Below are 15836 nucleotides of genomic sequence, written 5' to 3'. Positions count from 1 at the left end.
TAGAGTGCCATGGCATCACACTCACAGCAACCTCCAACTCCTGGGCTCAAGCGAGTCTCCTGCCTCAGCCTCCCAAGTAGCTGGGACTACAGGTGCTCACCACAACACCCGGCTGTATTTTTTGGTTGCAGCCATCATTGTTGTTTGGCTGACCCGGGCTGGGGATTCGAACCCGCCACCTTAGGTGTATGTGGCTGGCGCCTTAGCCTCTTGAGCCACAGGTGCCGAGCCATCTGTGTGGGAGTTTTTAGCCAGTAAACAAATAACTGTATTGGAATATCTTCCCTACTGACCTGATCTGCCCCCCCATTGAATTTTTTCTTTACCCAAAGATAAAGGAAATACTGCAAGGAAAACGTTTTGATGACATTCAGGACATCCAGCATAATATGATGTTGTCTTTAATGGCCATTCCTGAAGTTCCAGAATTGCACTGAAAGGTAGACTAGTTGCTGGCATCCAAAGGGAGTACTTTGAAGGGAACTGCAGTGAAGTATGGAGCACTTTGTCTAGGATGAGTTCATGAACTTAATTGTCAGACCTCATATGCACACAATTTCATTTTTCAAAATAAACTTCCTACTCAAATAAAGAGATTTGTTCCTACATGAGAATTGACATTTAAAATCAGCATGTAAGGTAAAAAAATCACATCTGTTTAAAATTATCCTTGCAAATCTTTTAGGAATTTAATGCTCACTGTCTCTTAACTACTGCAAAAGTCTTTTTTCCTCTGGTGGAAAGGAAACATTGTTTCTTTAATTGAGCACTAAATGAAGTTGTTGGCTTGTGTTTTAAGTGACCTTTTACACTAAGAACACAACGATAAAAGATAAAATCACGCATATCACAGTGTGATACCGCAGGGTGTTCAAGTTATGAGAGGCACATGAAAACTAATACCACTTGAAGGAACTCTCCTCCCTTTTTATTTTTTATGCAAGACATTCACTTATTGGTTGGAGTAATGGGTAGAATTGCCTTTTTTTTTGGCTGGGGGTAGGGGGGTCTGCAATTCAATTTGTGTAAATGTGTTTAATGTGACTCTGTACTATACATATTGTTTTTATCTCAAAACACTTATCAATGGATGTATTTCCATAGCAGTAGATTTGTGCCATTTTAAATGATTATATATGTTATATAGATTTCCTGTAGTTTTATTAATAGATTTCTAGGTACATTTAGGTTTATATTCTGCATTATAAACATTTTATTTGTATATGCATTTTTGTTTGATATTCTTTAGTATATCCTTACGACAAACTCCCAGAAATGAATTGCTTGGTCAAAAGAGATGTGCATTTTAAGGCTTTTAATGTAATTTGTTAAATGTGCTTCAGAATGTTATATCAATTTAATTTGTTAGGCAGTGTATGGAAGCATGACTAATATACTGAACCATACCAGAGTATTATTCATTGTACCAGAGCAATTATTCATACCAGAGTAATACCAGAGTATTATTCATCTTTCTAATATTTTTTGCTCTATGTAGAATATACCTTTTAGTCATTTTGATGTTTTATTGTACACGTCTTTGATTAAAGAAAAAACTAACAATGTAAGAAAGTCCTTTGATTATTTTAATTTCTTTTGTTAATTATCTGTTCATGTCATTTGCTCCCCCCTTCCCCTTTTTCCCTTGGTGTAGAGGTGTAAAATTTGCATGGGGCATTTTAATTATGTCTCCTGTGTAAGTTGCAGATAACTTTCTTTTTGTCATTTTTAAACTTGTATTAAAAAAAAGATTTATTTATATATGGTTAGATTAGATATATTTTTCTTTGTGCTTTCTGCCCTTTGTATCATGCTTAGAAAGTCTATCTCCAATATTATAATCCCCAAGGTTATTATAATCTATATTCAAGATTATGAAAACATTTACCTGTGTTCACATTCTTTCAAGACTTTTATTTTCTGTTTTGTTTTGAGACAGAGTCTCACTATGTCACCCTCGGTAGAATGCTGTGACGTCACAGCTCACAGCAACCTCTGACTCGTGGGCTTAAGTGATTCTCTTGCTTCAACCTCCCAAGTAGCTGGGACTACAGGCACCTGCCACAGTGCCTAGCTATTTTTTTTTTTTTGTAGTTGTCATTGTTGCTTAGCTGGTCCGGCTGGGCTCCAATCCGCTAGCCTTGGTGCATGTGGCTGGCACCGTAACCTCTGTGCTACGGGCACCAAGCCAAGACTTTAAAAAAACATGTTAATTTTTAATATATTTGGAAATCATTTTGATATAAAGTATAACACCTGGTTTTTAATATAAATTTGTTCTGATTGTTGTGATCTATTATACATTTTGTTGTCTTTTTATTTGAGGCAAAATTTTGCTCTGTTGCAGTGGCATCATCATAGCTCACTGCAACCTTGAACTCCTGGGCTCTAGAGATTCTCCTACATTAAACCCCCAAGTAGCTGGACTACAGGCACATGTTGCCACACCTGGCTAATTTTTCTATTTTTTGTAGAGATGGGGTCTTGTTCTTGCTCAGGCTGGTCTTGAACTCTGGCTCTCAAGAGATCCTCCCACTTAGCCTGGTGGATACGGGTTATAGTTAGTATTGCCTTATTTCTTTAATTTGAGAAATGTTTTCATGGTTTGTGAGTTTTTGTTTAGGATGGTAGAAGTTGTCACCAAAAGCTAGAAAATTTCTTTCCCTATTTGAAAGTTTCCTTTCTCCCATCCCTCACCCTTCTTTGAGGGTACTTCTGGAATTATATACTTGTCCTTAACTCTCATGGTTTGCAACCTGTGAATTCTAACAACAAAAAAAAGGCAATGAAAACTTTATACTTAAAAGAAAATACTACATTTGGAGATATTTAAAATATGTATCTCTCTTAAAGATTTCCGAGGGTTTTTTTTTTTTTTTGATAGAAGTGGTTCTGTTCTGTTCTATTGGACTAACTGCTTGTCTTTAAGTTTTAATTTTTGAGAGTTTCTTAGTGTACGTGTTGGAGCTTTTTGCAGACTCATAATTGAGATATTTCTTTGTTTAGAAACTGAACTTGTAGGGATCTAGTTTAGTCCAACACAGAGAAAGAGCAGTTGCCATCTGTAAATGGAAAATGAGAAAAAGACTGTGAATAAGACCGATCCATTAGGTTTCCATGAAATTGTAATATTTTCAGTTGTGAAATTAACAATGTAGTTTTTTTCCTAATACATATTTTAGCATTCTTGCATTTGTTTTTTGTTCTCTCTTTGCTTGCTTTTGTGCATCATTATCTTAAAAGGAAATCATTTTTTTCAGGGTAGTAAATAAAAATGTTATCATTTTAATTACGTGTCTGGTATATAACTGGGTGAGCTCCCTGGATCTTCAGTGAATATAGAGTCATTCTTATTAAATGGCAGTCCTTTGACTACCCTGTACACTCCCAGTTTCTTTTCTTTTTCTTTCTTTTTTTTTTTTTTTTTTTTTTTTTGCAGTTTTTGGCCAGGGATGGATTTGAACCCACCACCTCTGCATATGGGGTCGGTGCCCTACTCCTCTGAGCCACAGGCACCACCCCACTCCCAGTTTCTTAACATGTTCATAGTAAAGATTTAAATTTAAAGTTGAATGCAAGTTAAATACTTCCATAATTTTATTGAAGGACTCTGTCATTTTATACTGGATAATAAATTTGGCAATTCCTGAGTAATAGTGTTGAGGGATGTGACTTTTGAAGCATTTATTGTTTTGCGGTAGTTGCATTTTGTTTCTCATAGTGTTTATATAAAATTATGAGTAGCCATAATTACTGAATTAGATATTGAAACACATATGAAATGACTTATGTAAACCAAAATTGAGAAAGATATTTTCATTGTCTATCAGAGAAGTGGCTAATTTAATTTTTGAATTTGTATACACATGTTTAATAGGAGAAATTAAAAATACATGCTTAAGCTTCTGTAACACCTTAAACTTAGCCATTAATTTTTTATAGCCATCAATTTTTTAAAAACATCTATCTTTAAAAAAAAAGGTGGTGCCTGTGGCTCAAGGAGTAGGGTGCTGGCCCCGTATAAGGGGGTGGTGGATTTAAGCCCGGCCCCAACCAAAAATGGGGGAAAAAAAAAAACTCTTATCTTTTTGGGGTTTGTAATTGGAAAACCTGAGGTGTTATGTAATTTTTTTCCTCAATTTTCTCTTTCTCCTAAAGGCATTATTGTTGTGTCAGAGCTCACCTTTTAATTCTTTTATTCCTTTTACAAAAATCTTTTACTCCATTCATAAACATTGAATATCTAAAATCTTCAGAGTAAACTCATTAATTCATTATTTTCATAAAGTTATTCTCTGAGAATAACTTGGATTTTTAGGTTTTGGCCTGTTAAGTGAATATTCAGGAATTGAGAGATTGGTGTGGATGATACTGGGATTTACCATGTTTGTTTTGGTCTTTCATTTCACTTCTGTGTGGGTAGTAACTTCTGTTTTACTTAGGCTAGGTACTTTATAGAACTCAATGTTACACTCCCAATTTAGAAATATGTAAAGACAGAGTGGAAAATCTTATTTCAAATCCTGGAATGTCATTTTGTAGAAATACTTGTCATGATGATAATTAACCCATTGTTGGCTAAATCATAGTGATATAAGTTATTGTTAGTGGTGTGATTCTCTTCTGGCGTGTAAAATGGATATTAACTGTAAAGTCCAAGGATTGCTGATAACATGGGAAATATAAAATACTTTGGACTCAGAAGAAAAGCTCAGTCTGTGTGTGCATTTTTCCCTGAGTGTCCCCTTTTTGATTAGATGCTCCTTTGAAAAATCTTAGCTGAATAACAGAAGGAATTGGTGTAATGGGGGGAAAGTTTCTGAAGAAATGTTATTATGCTGTTCATCACTAATGGTCTTAAAGCACTCTAAAGATAAAGTGTGGGGTATAAATTAAATGAAATGTATAAACTATGGAATGTTTAGTCAGCATTGAATATGGGTCAAGATTAAACATGATTGTCTGCAGTATGTATTTCTTAAGGAAAATGATGATAATTGTTACATGCTACCATATCAGAGACTTCACCACACTGTACATGTATTACCAGCAGTATTTCAGTATTTTTGGTTTTAGTTAACCAAATATGGTAATTAATTTCTTTTTAAGTTGGGAATTTTCTGGTGATATCAGTTACCCTAACCTCAGTAAAAAACAAACAAAAAAAACATATATCAAATCTCATGCCCTTTACTCATTTAAGATCTCCCCTAGACTCTCACTGAGCTTATTACTTTTTTATTGTGATAAAATTTGCGATTTTGACTGTTTTCATGTTGTCACTTCAGTGGCACTAAGTACATTCACATGTCCAGCTTTTCCTTCGGCAGACCTTTTTCGTCATGCCATACTGAAACTCTGTCCGTTAAGCGATAAATCCCTGTCCCTTCCTTCCTTTGGTGAGCACTGTTCTACTCTCTGTCTTTGGGAATTTGACTACTCTAGGTGCTTCATGTAAAAGGAATTATATAGTATTTGTTCTCCTGTTTAGGGCTTATTTCACTTGCCATAATGTCTTCATGGTTTAGTCATCTATGTTGTAGAATGTATTGAGAATTTCATTCCTTTTTTAAGGTTAAATAATACTCCCTGTATTTACCTGTATATATCACATTTTATATAAAGAGTTACAACTTTCAAAATGAGAAGTGTAAATTATTCTGGCTAAGTGTTATTCATGACTACTGTGAATGATTCTTCACAGGATAATGCCTACCTTTACTGTTAAATAATGATTTCTCTTCTTTTTAAAAAAACTACCCAAAATTATACCAATAAGTGAATAAAGAACTAAGAGTGGTGAATCTAAACATTACAGAACTGCTACTTAGAGCTTCTGAGTAGCCTGAATAAACCATTGCTAATATAATTAAGTTCATATAATTCCAGCTGATAGCAAAGTAATTTTGATCTTTTAAATTATCCTGTGCTCTTACAAGTAAATTTATGGTTTCTTTTGTTTTATCATGACTTTGTTTTTAAAATAATAAAATATTTAACTTTCTGATTTTATGTATTCAGACTGGAGGCTATCTAAAAGCTCTTCTAAAAAAAAATAAAAGCTCTTCTAATTCTTTGATTTTTAACTTTTTTTTTTCTTTATGTTTTGCTTTGGGTTAGAAGGGTGGTTAATACCACTTAAGGGGTTTGCATTCCTTGTCTGGATATTGGTGGTAAAGGTATACAATATCAGTAATAACTCATATCTGCAGAATTCACAGTAATGATATTAACTATCATCTGTTAGGAGCCTGCGCACTTAATATATTATGCTTAATCCGTGTAACAATTCACTGTGATAAGTGGCAGGTTACCAGAGGTTAACTAAAGTGTGCCCTATAGGTTCTGATGTGATTGTGACATAATGAAATGAAATGAGCAAACATTCACTATTTACATTATATGATTGACTTATTTTAGTAATCTAGAGTAAAAACTTTGCTTTTGAGTTATGTTATAGTATTACATAGTATATAATTAGAAAATATAAATACTTTTGAATTTTTCTTTTCCTTTATTCACTTCTAGATATTCAAGAATTTTATGAAGTGACCTTACTGGATAATCCAAAATGTATAGATCGTTCAAAGCAATCTGAACCAATTCAGTCTGTGAATACTTGGGAAATTTCCAGCCTTCCAAGCACTACTGTGACTTCAGAAACACTGCCAAGCAGCCTTAGCCCTAGTGTAGAGGTAAGATAAAATTATTTTTCTGAAGCTGTTTTTCAGTGGTCAATTTATTTGGGCTACTAAGTTTTTTCATTTTATTAAAATGATATTGGCTGTGCATGGTGGCTTATACCTGTGATCCTAGCACTATGGAAAGCCAAGGTGGGAGGATCACCTGAGGCCAGGAGTTTGAGACCAGCCTAAGCATGTAGGCAGACCCCATCTGAAAATAGAAAAATAAGTTAGGTGTGGTGGTGTACTTGCATTAGTCCAGCTGCTCCAGAGGGTAAAGCAAGAGGATTGCTGAAGCCCAAGAGTTTGAAGTTACAGTGGGCTATGATGATGGCATTGCACTGTAGCCTGAGCAACAGAGCAAGAAAGACCCTGTCTCATAAAATAAAATAGTAATATTTTATAAAAATAGATATTTTTGGAAAATATCATTTATAATGGAATAAAGAGAGTGGGGTTAAAAATATATTTGAAAAGAAAAGCTCAGAATCTCTGTTTCCCTTGTCTTAGAATGTGAATGGTTTGAGGTTTGAAATACTTGTTTTAGGCGATTAAAAAGTACTTTGCATGATAGACCTCAATAAAGCTCCATGTATGTGATAATTAAAATTGTAATTGTTTTTTGAAAAGATGATTTTTCCCTGGTATTCTTTCCTATAAATAGAATATTATTTTGTGGTTCTGGGTTGTTGGTTGGTTGTTCCAAGGATTCCCTATTTATTGGCTTAAAAGATTGTATTAAAATTTACAGGAGACTAATCAGTAAACCTGAAGGTCCACATTGGTTTCTACATTTTTCTGTAGTTAAAACTATCTATTTCTATATTGAGTATTTATAACTAACTTAGTAATATTCTTTTTTGTTGTATTATACTATTGCTAATAGAGTTGGATGTGCTTATAACAGATATATGAAGTGTTTTGTAATGAGGATTCTGCCTAAATCATTCGAAAATGGTTGTCTGTCTGAATTTGAAACTAGGCCCTTCTTTTTAGTATTAGTGCCTGGAAAATTGAAACAACTTCTCTTTGGTGAGTTATAAATCAGGGGAGAATGGTGATGGGCAGCAACTAAGTAGCACTTTGGCAATAGTTTCTCTATTTTCTTATTTGTATTAAGTAACATAGAACTATAGAATTTTAGAGTAGGAAGAATCAGAATACATTTAATCCCCCCTGCCCTTCATTTTTTAAAAAATGAGGAAATTGAGCTCTAGAAGAAAATGACTTCACCTGGCTCAGCACCTGTGGTTCAAGCGGTGAAGGCACCAGCCACATACACCTGAGCTAGTGGGTTCGAATCCAGCCTGGGCCACAACCAAAAAATAGTGGGGCATTGTGGCAGGTGCCTGTAGTCCCAGCTACTTGGGAGGCCGAGGCAGGAGAATCACTTGAGCTCAGGAGTTGGAGATTGCTATGAGCTGTGATGCTATCGCATTCTACCTAGGGCAAGACAGCTTGAGGCTCTGTCTCAAAAAAAAAAAGAAAAGAAAAGAAAATGACTTGACCTAAGCTTATTCAGTTAGTTTGGGCAATTCTACCTTTGGATTTACTCTAAGCACCCAATTCACAGTCCTCTTTATCAATATTGGTGTGACCTTATATGTTTTTCTTTGATTAGTGAGTCGAGTGCTTATTGTATATGTGCCCTTATTTTCTTTACTCTTACATTTTTTCATCACTTTCTCTAGGATAATTTCCTTTTCTACCCTTTTCTTCAGTTGATGTATCACTTGCCCTCAGGATAGTTAATTTCCGTTTTCATTTGAATGAATTTTTAAAATGTCTGTAATTAGTTACTGCTATGGTTTGAATGAGTTCCCTCTAAAATTCAGGTGTTGTCAGTGTGATAATGTTAAGAGGTGGGGCCTTTAAAAACTGATTAGGCCGTGAAGGCTTCTCCTTCCTTAATGGAATTAAGGTGCTTATAAAAGGGGTTTCAGGCAGAGTTTAGCATTTTAACTTTCCTTTCTACCTCTATCATGTGAGGACATATAGTTTGATTCCATATTCTGGCTGCTGTGAGTAGTGCTACAAATAAACATGGGAGTACAGGTTTCTTTTCAATATATCGATTTCTTTTCTTTTGCATATGTACCCAATAGTGGAATTGCTATTTGTAGTTTTTTGAGAAATCCCCATACTGTTCTCTATAAGAGCTGGGCTAATTTAAATTCCCAGCATGGGAAAGTTACCCTCACCAGCATTGGTTATTACCTGTCGTTTTGGTAACTGGAGTGAAATGAGATATTGTAGTTCACGTTGCATTTCTCTGATGATTAGTAATATTGAGCATTTTCCACATACCTGTCAGCCCTTTGTATGTCTTCATTTGAGAAATGCCTATTCAGATCATTTGCCCATTTTAAAAGCAAATTATTTATTTTTTTGCTTTTGTGTTGTGTTTCTTATATGTTCTGGTTATTAATCCCTTGTAAGATGAGTAGTTTGCAAATATTTTCTCCCATTCCTTGGGTTGTCTTTTCACTTTGTTGATTATTTTTCTTGGTGGTATGGAAACTTTTAGCTTGATACAATCCCATTTGTCAGTTTTTGCTTTGGCTTGCCTATACTTTTGAGGTCTTACACAAATAATTTTTGCCCAGACCAGTGTCCTGTAGGATTTCCCCAAAGTTTTCTTCTGGTACTTTCTTAGTTGCAGATATTACAGATATTAGATTTAAGTCTTCATTTCATTTTCTTTTTTTTTTTTTTTTTTTAGACAGAGTCTCACTATAGTGCCCCCAGTAGAGTGCTGTGGCATCACAGCTCACATCAACCTCAAAATCTCGGGCTTAAGTAATTCTCTTTCCTCAGCCTCCCTAGTAGCTAGGACTACAGGCACCATCCATAATGCTTGGCTATTTTTGTTGTTGTTGCAGTTGTCATTGTTTAGCAGGCCCAGGCTGGGTTTGAACCCGCCAGCCTCAGTGTATGTGGCTGGCGCCATAACCACTGTGCTATGGGTGCTGAGCCTTCAATTCATTTTCATTTGATTTTTGTGTATAGTGAGAGATAGGGTCTATGTTTATTCTTCTATATGTGGTTATCCTGTTTTCCAGCATCATTTATTGAAGAGACTATCCTCTCCCTATTATATGTTCTTGGCACCATTGCTAAATATGAGTTGGCTGTAACAGTGGATTTGTATCTGATTTCTCCATTCTGGTTCATTGGGTCTGTTTTTCTGCCAGTATCATGATGATTTGGATACTATAGCTTTGTAGTAAATTTTGAAGTCAGGTAGTTTGATTCCTTCAGCTTTATTTGTTTTCCTCAAGATTGCTTTGGCTATTCGGGGTCTTTTGTAGTTCCATATAAATTTTGGGATTTTTTTTTTTTTCTATTTCAGTGAAGAATTCATTGGTATTTTGGTAGGGATTACATTGAATCTGTAAGTTGCTTTGTGAAGTATTGTCATTTTAACAATACTTCGATCCATGACCATGTAGTATCTTTCTGTTTTTTTTTGTATCCCCCTTAATTTCTTTTATAGTTTTCCTTATATAGATCTTTTACTTCTGTGGTTTTATTGATGCAGATATTTTGTATTCTTTATGGTAGCTATTATAAATGAGATTGCTTTCTTGATTTCTTTTTCAGATTGTTTGCTATTGTTTTTTGTGTGTTGATTTTGTATTCCGCTTTCAGTAGTACTTTTGTTTTTGGTCATCTCTTTTTTGGCCCTTCAGAGTTCATATTAGGGGTAAGGGAACTCTCTGATCGTATGGTGTTGGGAGATAACCTCCTTTCTTTTTCTCTGTGGCCATGCTTTATAATAATCCATCTGCTTTAAAACTGTGGAGTTTTATGGGTTAGTAAAGTTAAAAGTATATTCAGTCTACCAGGTATAATATGAAGTCTTTTAAACACTGATTTAAAATTTTTATTGAAGTACTATATCATATTTATATATAAAGGTACACAAATTATAAATGAATAACTTGAATACTTACTGTATTATGAACATATCAGGTCAAGAAAAAGAACATAGACTGTTGGAATTAGATAGTGATGATGGTTGTACAACTCTATGAATATACCAAAAACCACAGAATTAAATGCTTTAAAATTTTGTTAATTTTTATGGTATGTCTGTAGTATCTTAGTTAAAAAAAGAAATATACCAGGACTCTACTAGTCTCTTTGGTACCTTCCTATTCACTACCTACTTCCTCCTCCCCAAAGGACCATCCTAATTCCTTATAACACAGTTTAGTTTTGACTCCTTTTAGACTGTACATAAACAAAATTACACAGTATAGATTCTCTTGTGTCTAGCTTCTTTTTTCTTATAATTGTGCATTTCTTTCTTTCTTTTTTTAAACAGACAGGGTCTAACTGTCACCTAGGCTAGGATGCAGTTGTATAGTCATAGCTCACTGCCGCCTTGAACTCCTGGACACATGTGATTCTTCCACTTCCACCTCCCAAGTTGCTGAGATTACAGGCATAAGCCACTGTACCTAGCTATTTGTGTATTTTGTTTATTGAAGTTTTTTCAACAATAAATTAGTAATTATCTGGTGTTTTAGAAAGTGGTAAGTAATATGGAAGGAAAAAGGATCAGGTAAAGGAGGCTTAGGAATGCCCAAAGGAAGTTACGGGAATATTTTGCAGTTTTAAGTAGATTATTCAGGGTAGGCCTTCGTAAGAATGTGTTAATTTGTGTAGAGTTGGAAGTTGCTATGGCTATCTTTGGGGATAGCCAGTGCAAAGACTAAGGCAGGAATGAGGCTGAAATTTATGAGAAACAGCAAGATGCCAGTATGGCAAGAGGAAGTATAAGGAAATGAGTAGTGGGAGATGAGGCAGTGGATAAGGCAGTATCAGAGGTGAAGTAGCAGAGGCCTTAGCAGGTGAAGCCATAGCAGAGTTTGGAGCAGAAGAATGATGTTGTTTGACTTAATCTTTGAAAGGATCACTCAGGCCATTATGTTGCAAATACACTCTGAGGGAAGAGAGAAGCAGGAGACATTAATAGAAGGTTATTTCAGTGATCTAGTTAAGGATGGATGTTGGCTTGATCAAAAAAAACCATTAAAATGATAATAAATGGAGATTCTTAGTGGCTGAATTAAGGATATATTGGATGTAGAGCATGAGGATTTGAGAACAGATTGGAAATAGGTTATAAGAATAAGATGAAGCAGGGCTGGTGGGCAGAGGCTTACCAGGTGAGGACTGAGACCTGCGGGTGAAGTGTGGTGCCCTGACTCTAACAGAGCCTGTGAACAGAGGCTTGTCAGGCAGTGGACTGAGACTGGCAGGCGGGGGATGGTCTCCTGACTCCAACTGGTCTGGCAAGCAGAGGCTAGCTGTGTGTGGACTGAGACCAGAGGGCAGGCCCCGTACCTTGACTCCAACAGAGCCTGCAAACAGAGGCTTGCCAGGCAGTGGACTGAGACTGCCAAGAGGGGGCGTGGTCCCCTGACTCCAACTGGTTTGGCAGGCACTACTCCAGACCCTACTCCAGAGGCTAGCTGTGCATGGACTGAGACCGGTAGGCGGGCGTTACACCTGGCTCCACCTGGGCCTGTGAGCAGAGAAGGAGACAATAGTGTGGACTGAGTCTGGCAGGTGGGAGTGTGGATCCCTGGCTCCAATTGTGCTTTGAATCCCTTTGTTTTGAATGTCCCTGAATCCCTCTCTGTTGAGCAGGGTTTGCACTGCCAGAGACAATTTGGTTGGAACCCGTGTCTGGGGCTGTCTACTCTGGGACATTCTGAGGTTGACCTTTGAAGTTCTGTAGTGAACTGAAGGGTGGGGGCTGGACGCCACAGCTGTTTGTATCTCTTCACAGTTGACATTTAAATCTAGTAGGGTGGTTCCTTAGGATAGGGTAGAGTTTGGCTGATATCAAAGCAGAGGTAGCCTGCACTGTCTCACCAAGTAGGTCCTCAGGGTCTCCAGCCAAAACTCTGAAAGAGGCCTTTTTAAGGTTGTAGGAGATAAGCCACAATTACAAAGCTTAGAGCTTTGGTAAGGGGCTATCTCTACTACCTGGGAACCCCAATTCAATCACCCTACCAGTTCTAATAACCAAATAGTAGAAAAATACATGGTGCAGACTCAACAGAAAAACTCTGGCAACATGAATAACCAGAGTAGATCAACCCCCGAAGAAATGACAAAGGAGATAACAACTGAGGATGCCATGCATAGACAAATGGGAGCAATGTCAGAAACTGAATTCAGAATATGGATTGCATATAAGATAAAGAGAATGTTAGAAAAGATAGAAATTGAATTCCAAAGAGTAGTTCTAAAGTTATCTCAAGTCACACAAGATGAGAAAAGAGATAGCAGAGCTCAAGGTAGTTAAAAAGTTGAAGAGCTCCAAAATATAGTGGAATCCTTCACTAATAGAGTTGACCAGGCAGAAGAAAGGATCTCTGAAACTGAGGACAAAGCTTTTGAACATTCCCAAACACTGAACAAGGTAGACAAATGGAGAGTAAAACCTGATCATTCCCTGAGAGAGTTGTGGGATCACTCCAAAAGATAAACATTCGTGTTATAGGAATTCCCGAAGGAGAAGAGGATGGTCCAAAAGGTACAGATGCTCTACTCCAAGAGATTTTGGAGGAGAATTTCCCAAACATTGCAAGAGATTCAGAACTTCAGATAGCAAGACAGTTTCAGAACCCCAGCAAGACTCAGTCCAAATAAAGCATCTTCTAGGCACATTGTGATTAACGTTGCCAAAGTGAAGATGGAGAAAATTTTGCAAGCAGCCAGATGTAAGAAAAACATCACCTACAAAGAGAGAAATACCAGAATAACTGCAGATCTCTCAGCTGAAACATTCCAAGCCAGAAGAAGATGGTCATCAACTTTCAATCTCTTAAAACAACTTCCAGCCCAGGATCCTCTATTCAGCTAAACTGAGTTTCATTTGCAATGGAGAAATCAAATACTTTAATGACATAGACATGTTGAAGAATTTTGCCAAAACTAAACCAGCTCTCCTGGATATTCTCATACCCATCCTCCATAATGACCAGCACAATGCTCTACCCTCCAAAGTAAACTAACCCAGAAATTTTTTGAACAAAACCCAACTTCTACAGTGGTGAAAGGATTAAAAATGTCCACTGGACATCCCAAAATCATGACACCTGTAACACAACCAGGCTTATCAATTCTCTAAATTAATGTGAATGGTTTAAATTTTCCTCTAAAGAGGCACAGGCTGGCTCACTGGATGCATAAACTCAGACTGGACATCGGATGTATACAAGAATCTCACCTTACCTTAAAGGATAAAAATAGACTCAGGGTGAAGGGATGGACTTGTATAATACAGGCAAATGGAAACCAGAAAAAAGTAAGGGTTGCAATTTTAGTTGCAGATACAATTGGCTTTAAACCAACAAAGATAGATAAAGATAAGAAAAGTCACTACATATTTGTCAAGGGAAACACCCAACATGAAGAGATTTCCATAATGAACATTTATGTACCCTACCAGAATGCTCCTCAATTCATAAAGGATATGAACAACTTGATATCTTCCTGCACAATAATAGAGATTTTAACACCCGTTTGACAATTTTGGATAGATCCTCCAAGAAGAAACTAAACAAAGAAATAATAGACTTAAACCTGACCCTAGAACAAATGGACTTTACGGACCTCTACAGAACATTTCACCCAAATGAAACTGAATATACATTCTTCTTATCAGCCCATGGATCATCCTCCAAAATAGACCATATCCTAGGACACAAGTCTAACCTCAGTAGATTTAAAAGTGTAGAAATTATTCTTTCTATCTTCTTAGACCACCATGGAATAAAAGTTGAACTCAACAGCAGTGGGAATCTCCATATTCAAACAAAGTCATGAAAGCTAAATAATCTTAGGCTGACTGATAACTGGGTCAAAGATGAGATTAAGAAGGAAATCACCAAATTTTTGGAACTAAATGAAAACGAAGACACAAATTATCAAAACCTGTGGGATACTGCAAAGGGAGTCCAAAGAGGGAAATTTATAGCATTGGAAGCCTTCATAAAGAAAACAGAAAGAAAGGAGGCCAACAACTTAATAGATCACCTCAGGCAACTGGAAAAGGAAGAGCATTCCAACCCCAAACCCAGCAGAAGAAAAGAAAATAACCAGAATTAGGGCAGAATTAAATGAAATTGAAAACAAAAGGATCATACAGAAGATCAATGAAATGAAAAGTTGGTTCTTTGAAAAAATTAACAAAATTGATAAACCCCTGGCCAGCCTAACCAGAAATAGAAAAGTAAAATCTCCAATATTGTCTTTCAGAAACAATAAAGGAGAAATAACAACAGATACTTAAGAAATTCAAAAAATCCTCAATGATTACTACAAAAACCTATTCCCAGAAATATGAAAATCTGAAGGAAATGGACCAATACCTGGAAGCACGCCACCTTCCTAGACTCAACTAGAAGGAATTAGAAATCTTAAATAGACCTATATCAACCACTGAAATAGCATCATAAATCTGAAATCCCCCTAAAAAGAAAAGTCCAGGACCAGATGGCTTCACATCTGAATTCTGTCAAACATTTCAAGAGGAACTAGTACCTATATTATACAACATTTTCCAAAGCACAGAAAAAGAAGGAATACTTCCCAACACATTCTATGAAGCAAATATCACCCTGATACCCAAACCAGGAAAGGATTCAACAAAGAAAGGAAATTATAGACCAATATCATTAATGAATATTAATGCAAACATAGTCAATAAGATCTTAGCAAACAGGATTCAACAACACATCAGAAAAATTATACACCATGATCAAGTTGGCTATATTCCAGGATTACAGGGCTGGCTCAACATATGCAAATCATAAATATAATACACCACATCAATAAAAGAAAAAACAAAGACCATATGATTCTGTCAATTGACTCAGAAAAAGCCTTTGATAATATACAGCATCCTTTTGTAATCAGAATTCTTAAGAAAACAGGCATAGAAGGGACGTTTCTTAAACTGATAGAGGCCATTTACAGCAAACCCACAGCCAATATCATATTGAATGGTGTAAAATTGAAAACATTTCCACTCAGATCAGGAATGAGGCAAGGATGCCCACTGTTTCCACTGCTATTTGACATAGTAATGGAAGTCTTAGCTATCGCAATCAGGCAAGAGAAGGTGAT

The 15836-nt window shown here is 36.2% G+C and overlaps 1 protein-coding gene across 6 annotated transcripts in view; it reads left to right on the top strand.

The window, feature by feature from the left end:
* DLG1 (discs large MAGUK scaffold protein 1) overlaps positions 1-15836 on the top strand; it is a 322247-nt gene that overhangs the window by 9886 nt on the left and 296525 nt on the right. For all 6 annotated transcript variants that reach the window (XM_023514828.1, XM_023514827.1, XM_023514826.1 and 3 more), the window contains exon 4: positions 6529-6695. In XM_023514828.1, coding sequence (XP_023370596.1) covers positions 6529-6695 — 167 coding nt within the window. The remainder of the gene's footprint in view (positions 1-6528; positions 6696-15836) is intronic.

This window comes from Otolemur garnettii, unplaced genomic scaffold (assembly GCF_000181295.1).
Source record: "Otolemur garnettii isolate 467f Iridium unplaced genomic scaffold, OtoGar3 scaffold00060, whole genome shotgun sequence".
Taxonomy (NCBI): Eukaryota; Metazoa; Chordata; class Mammalia; order Primates; family Galagidae; genus Otolemur; species Otolemur garnettii.
Note: the sequence above shows the minus strand (reverse complement) of the source record. Positions and strands in the feature narration are given on the sequence as shown.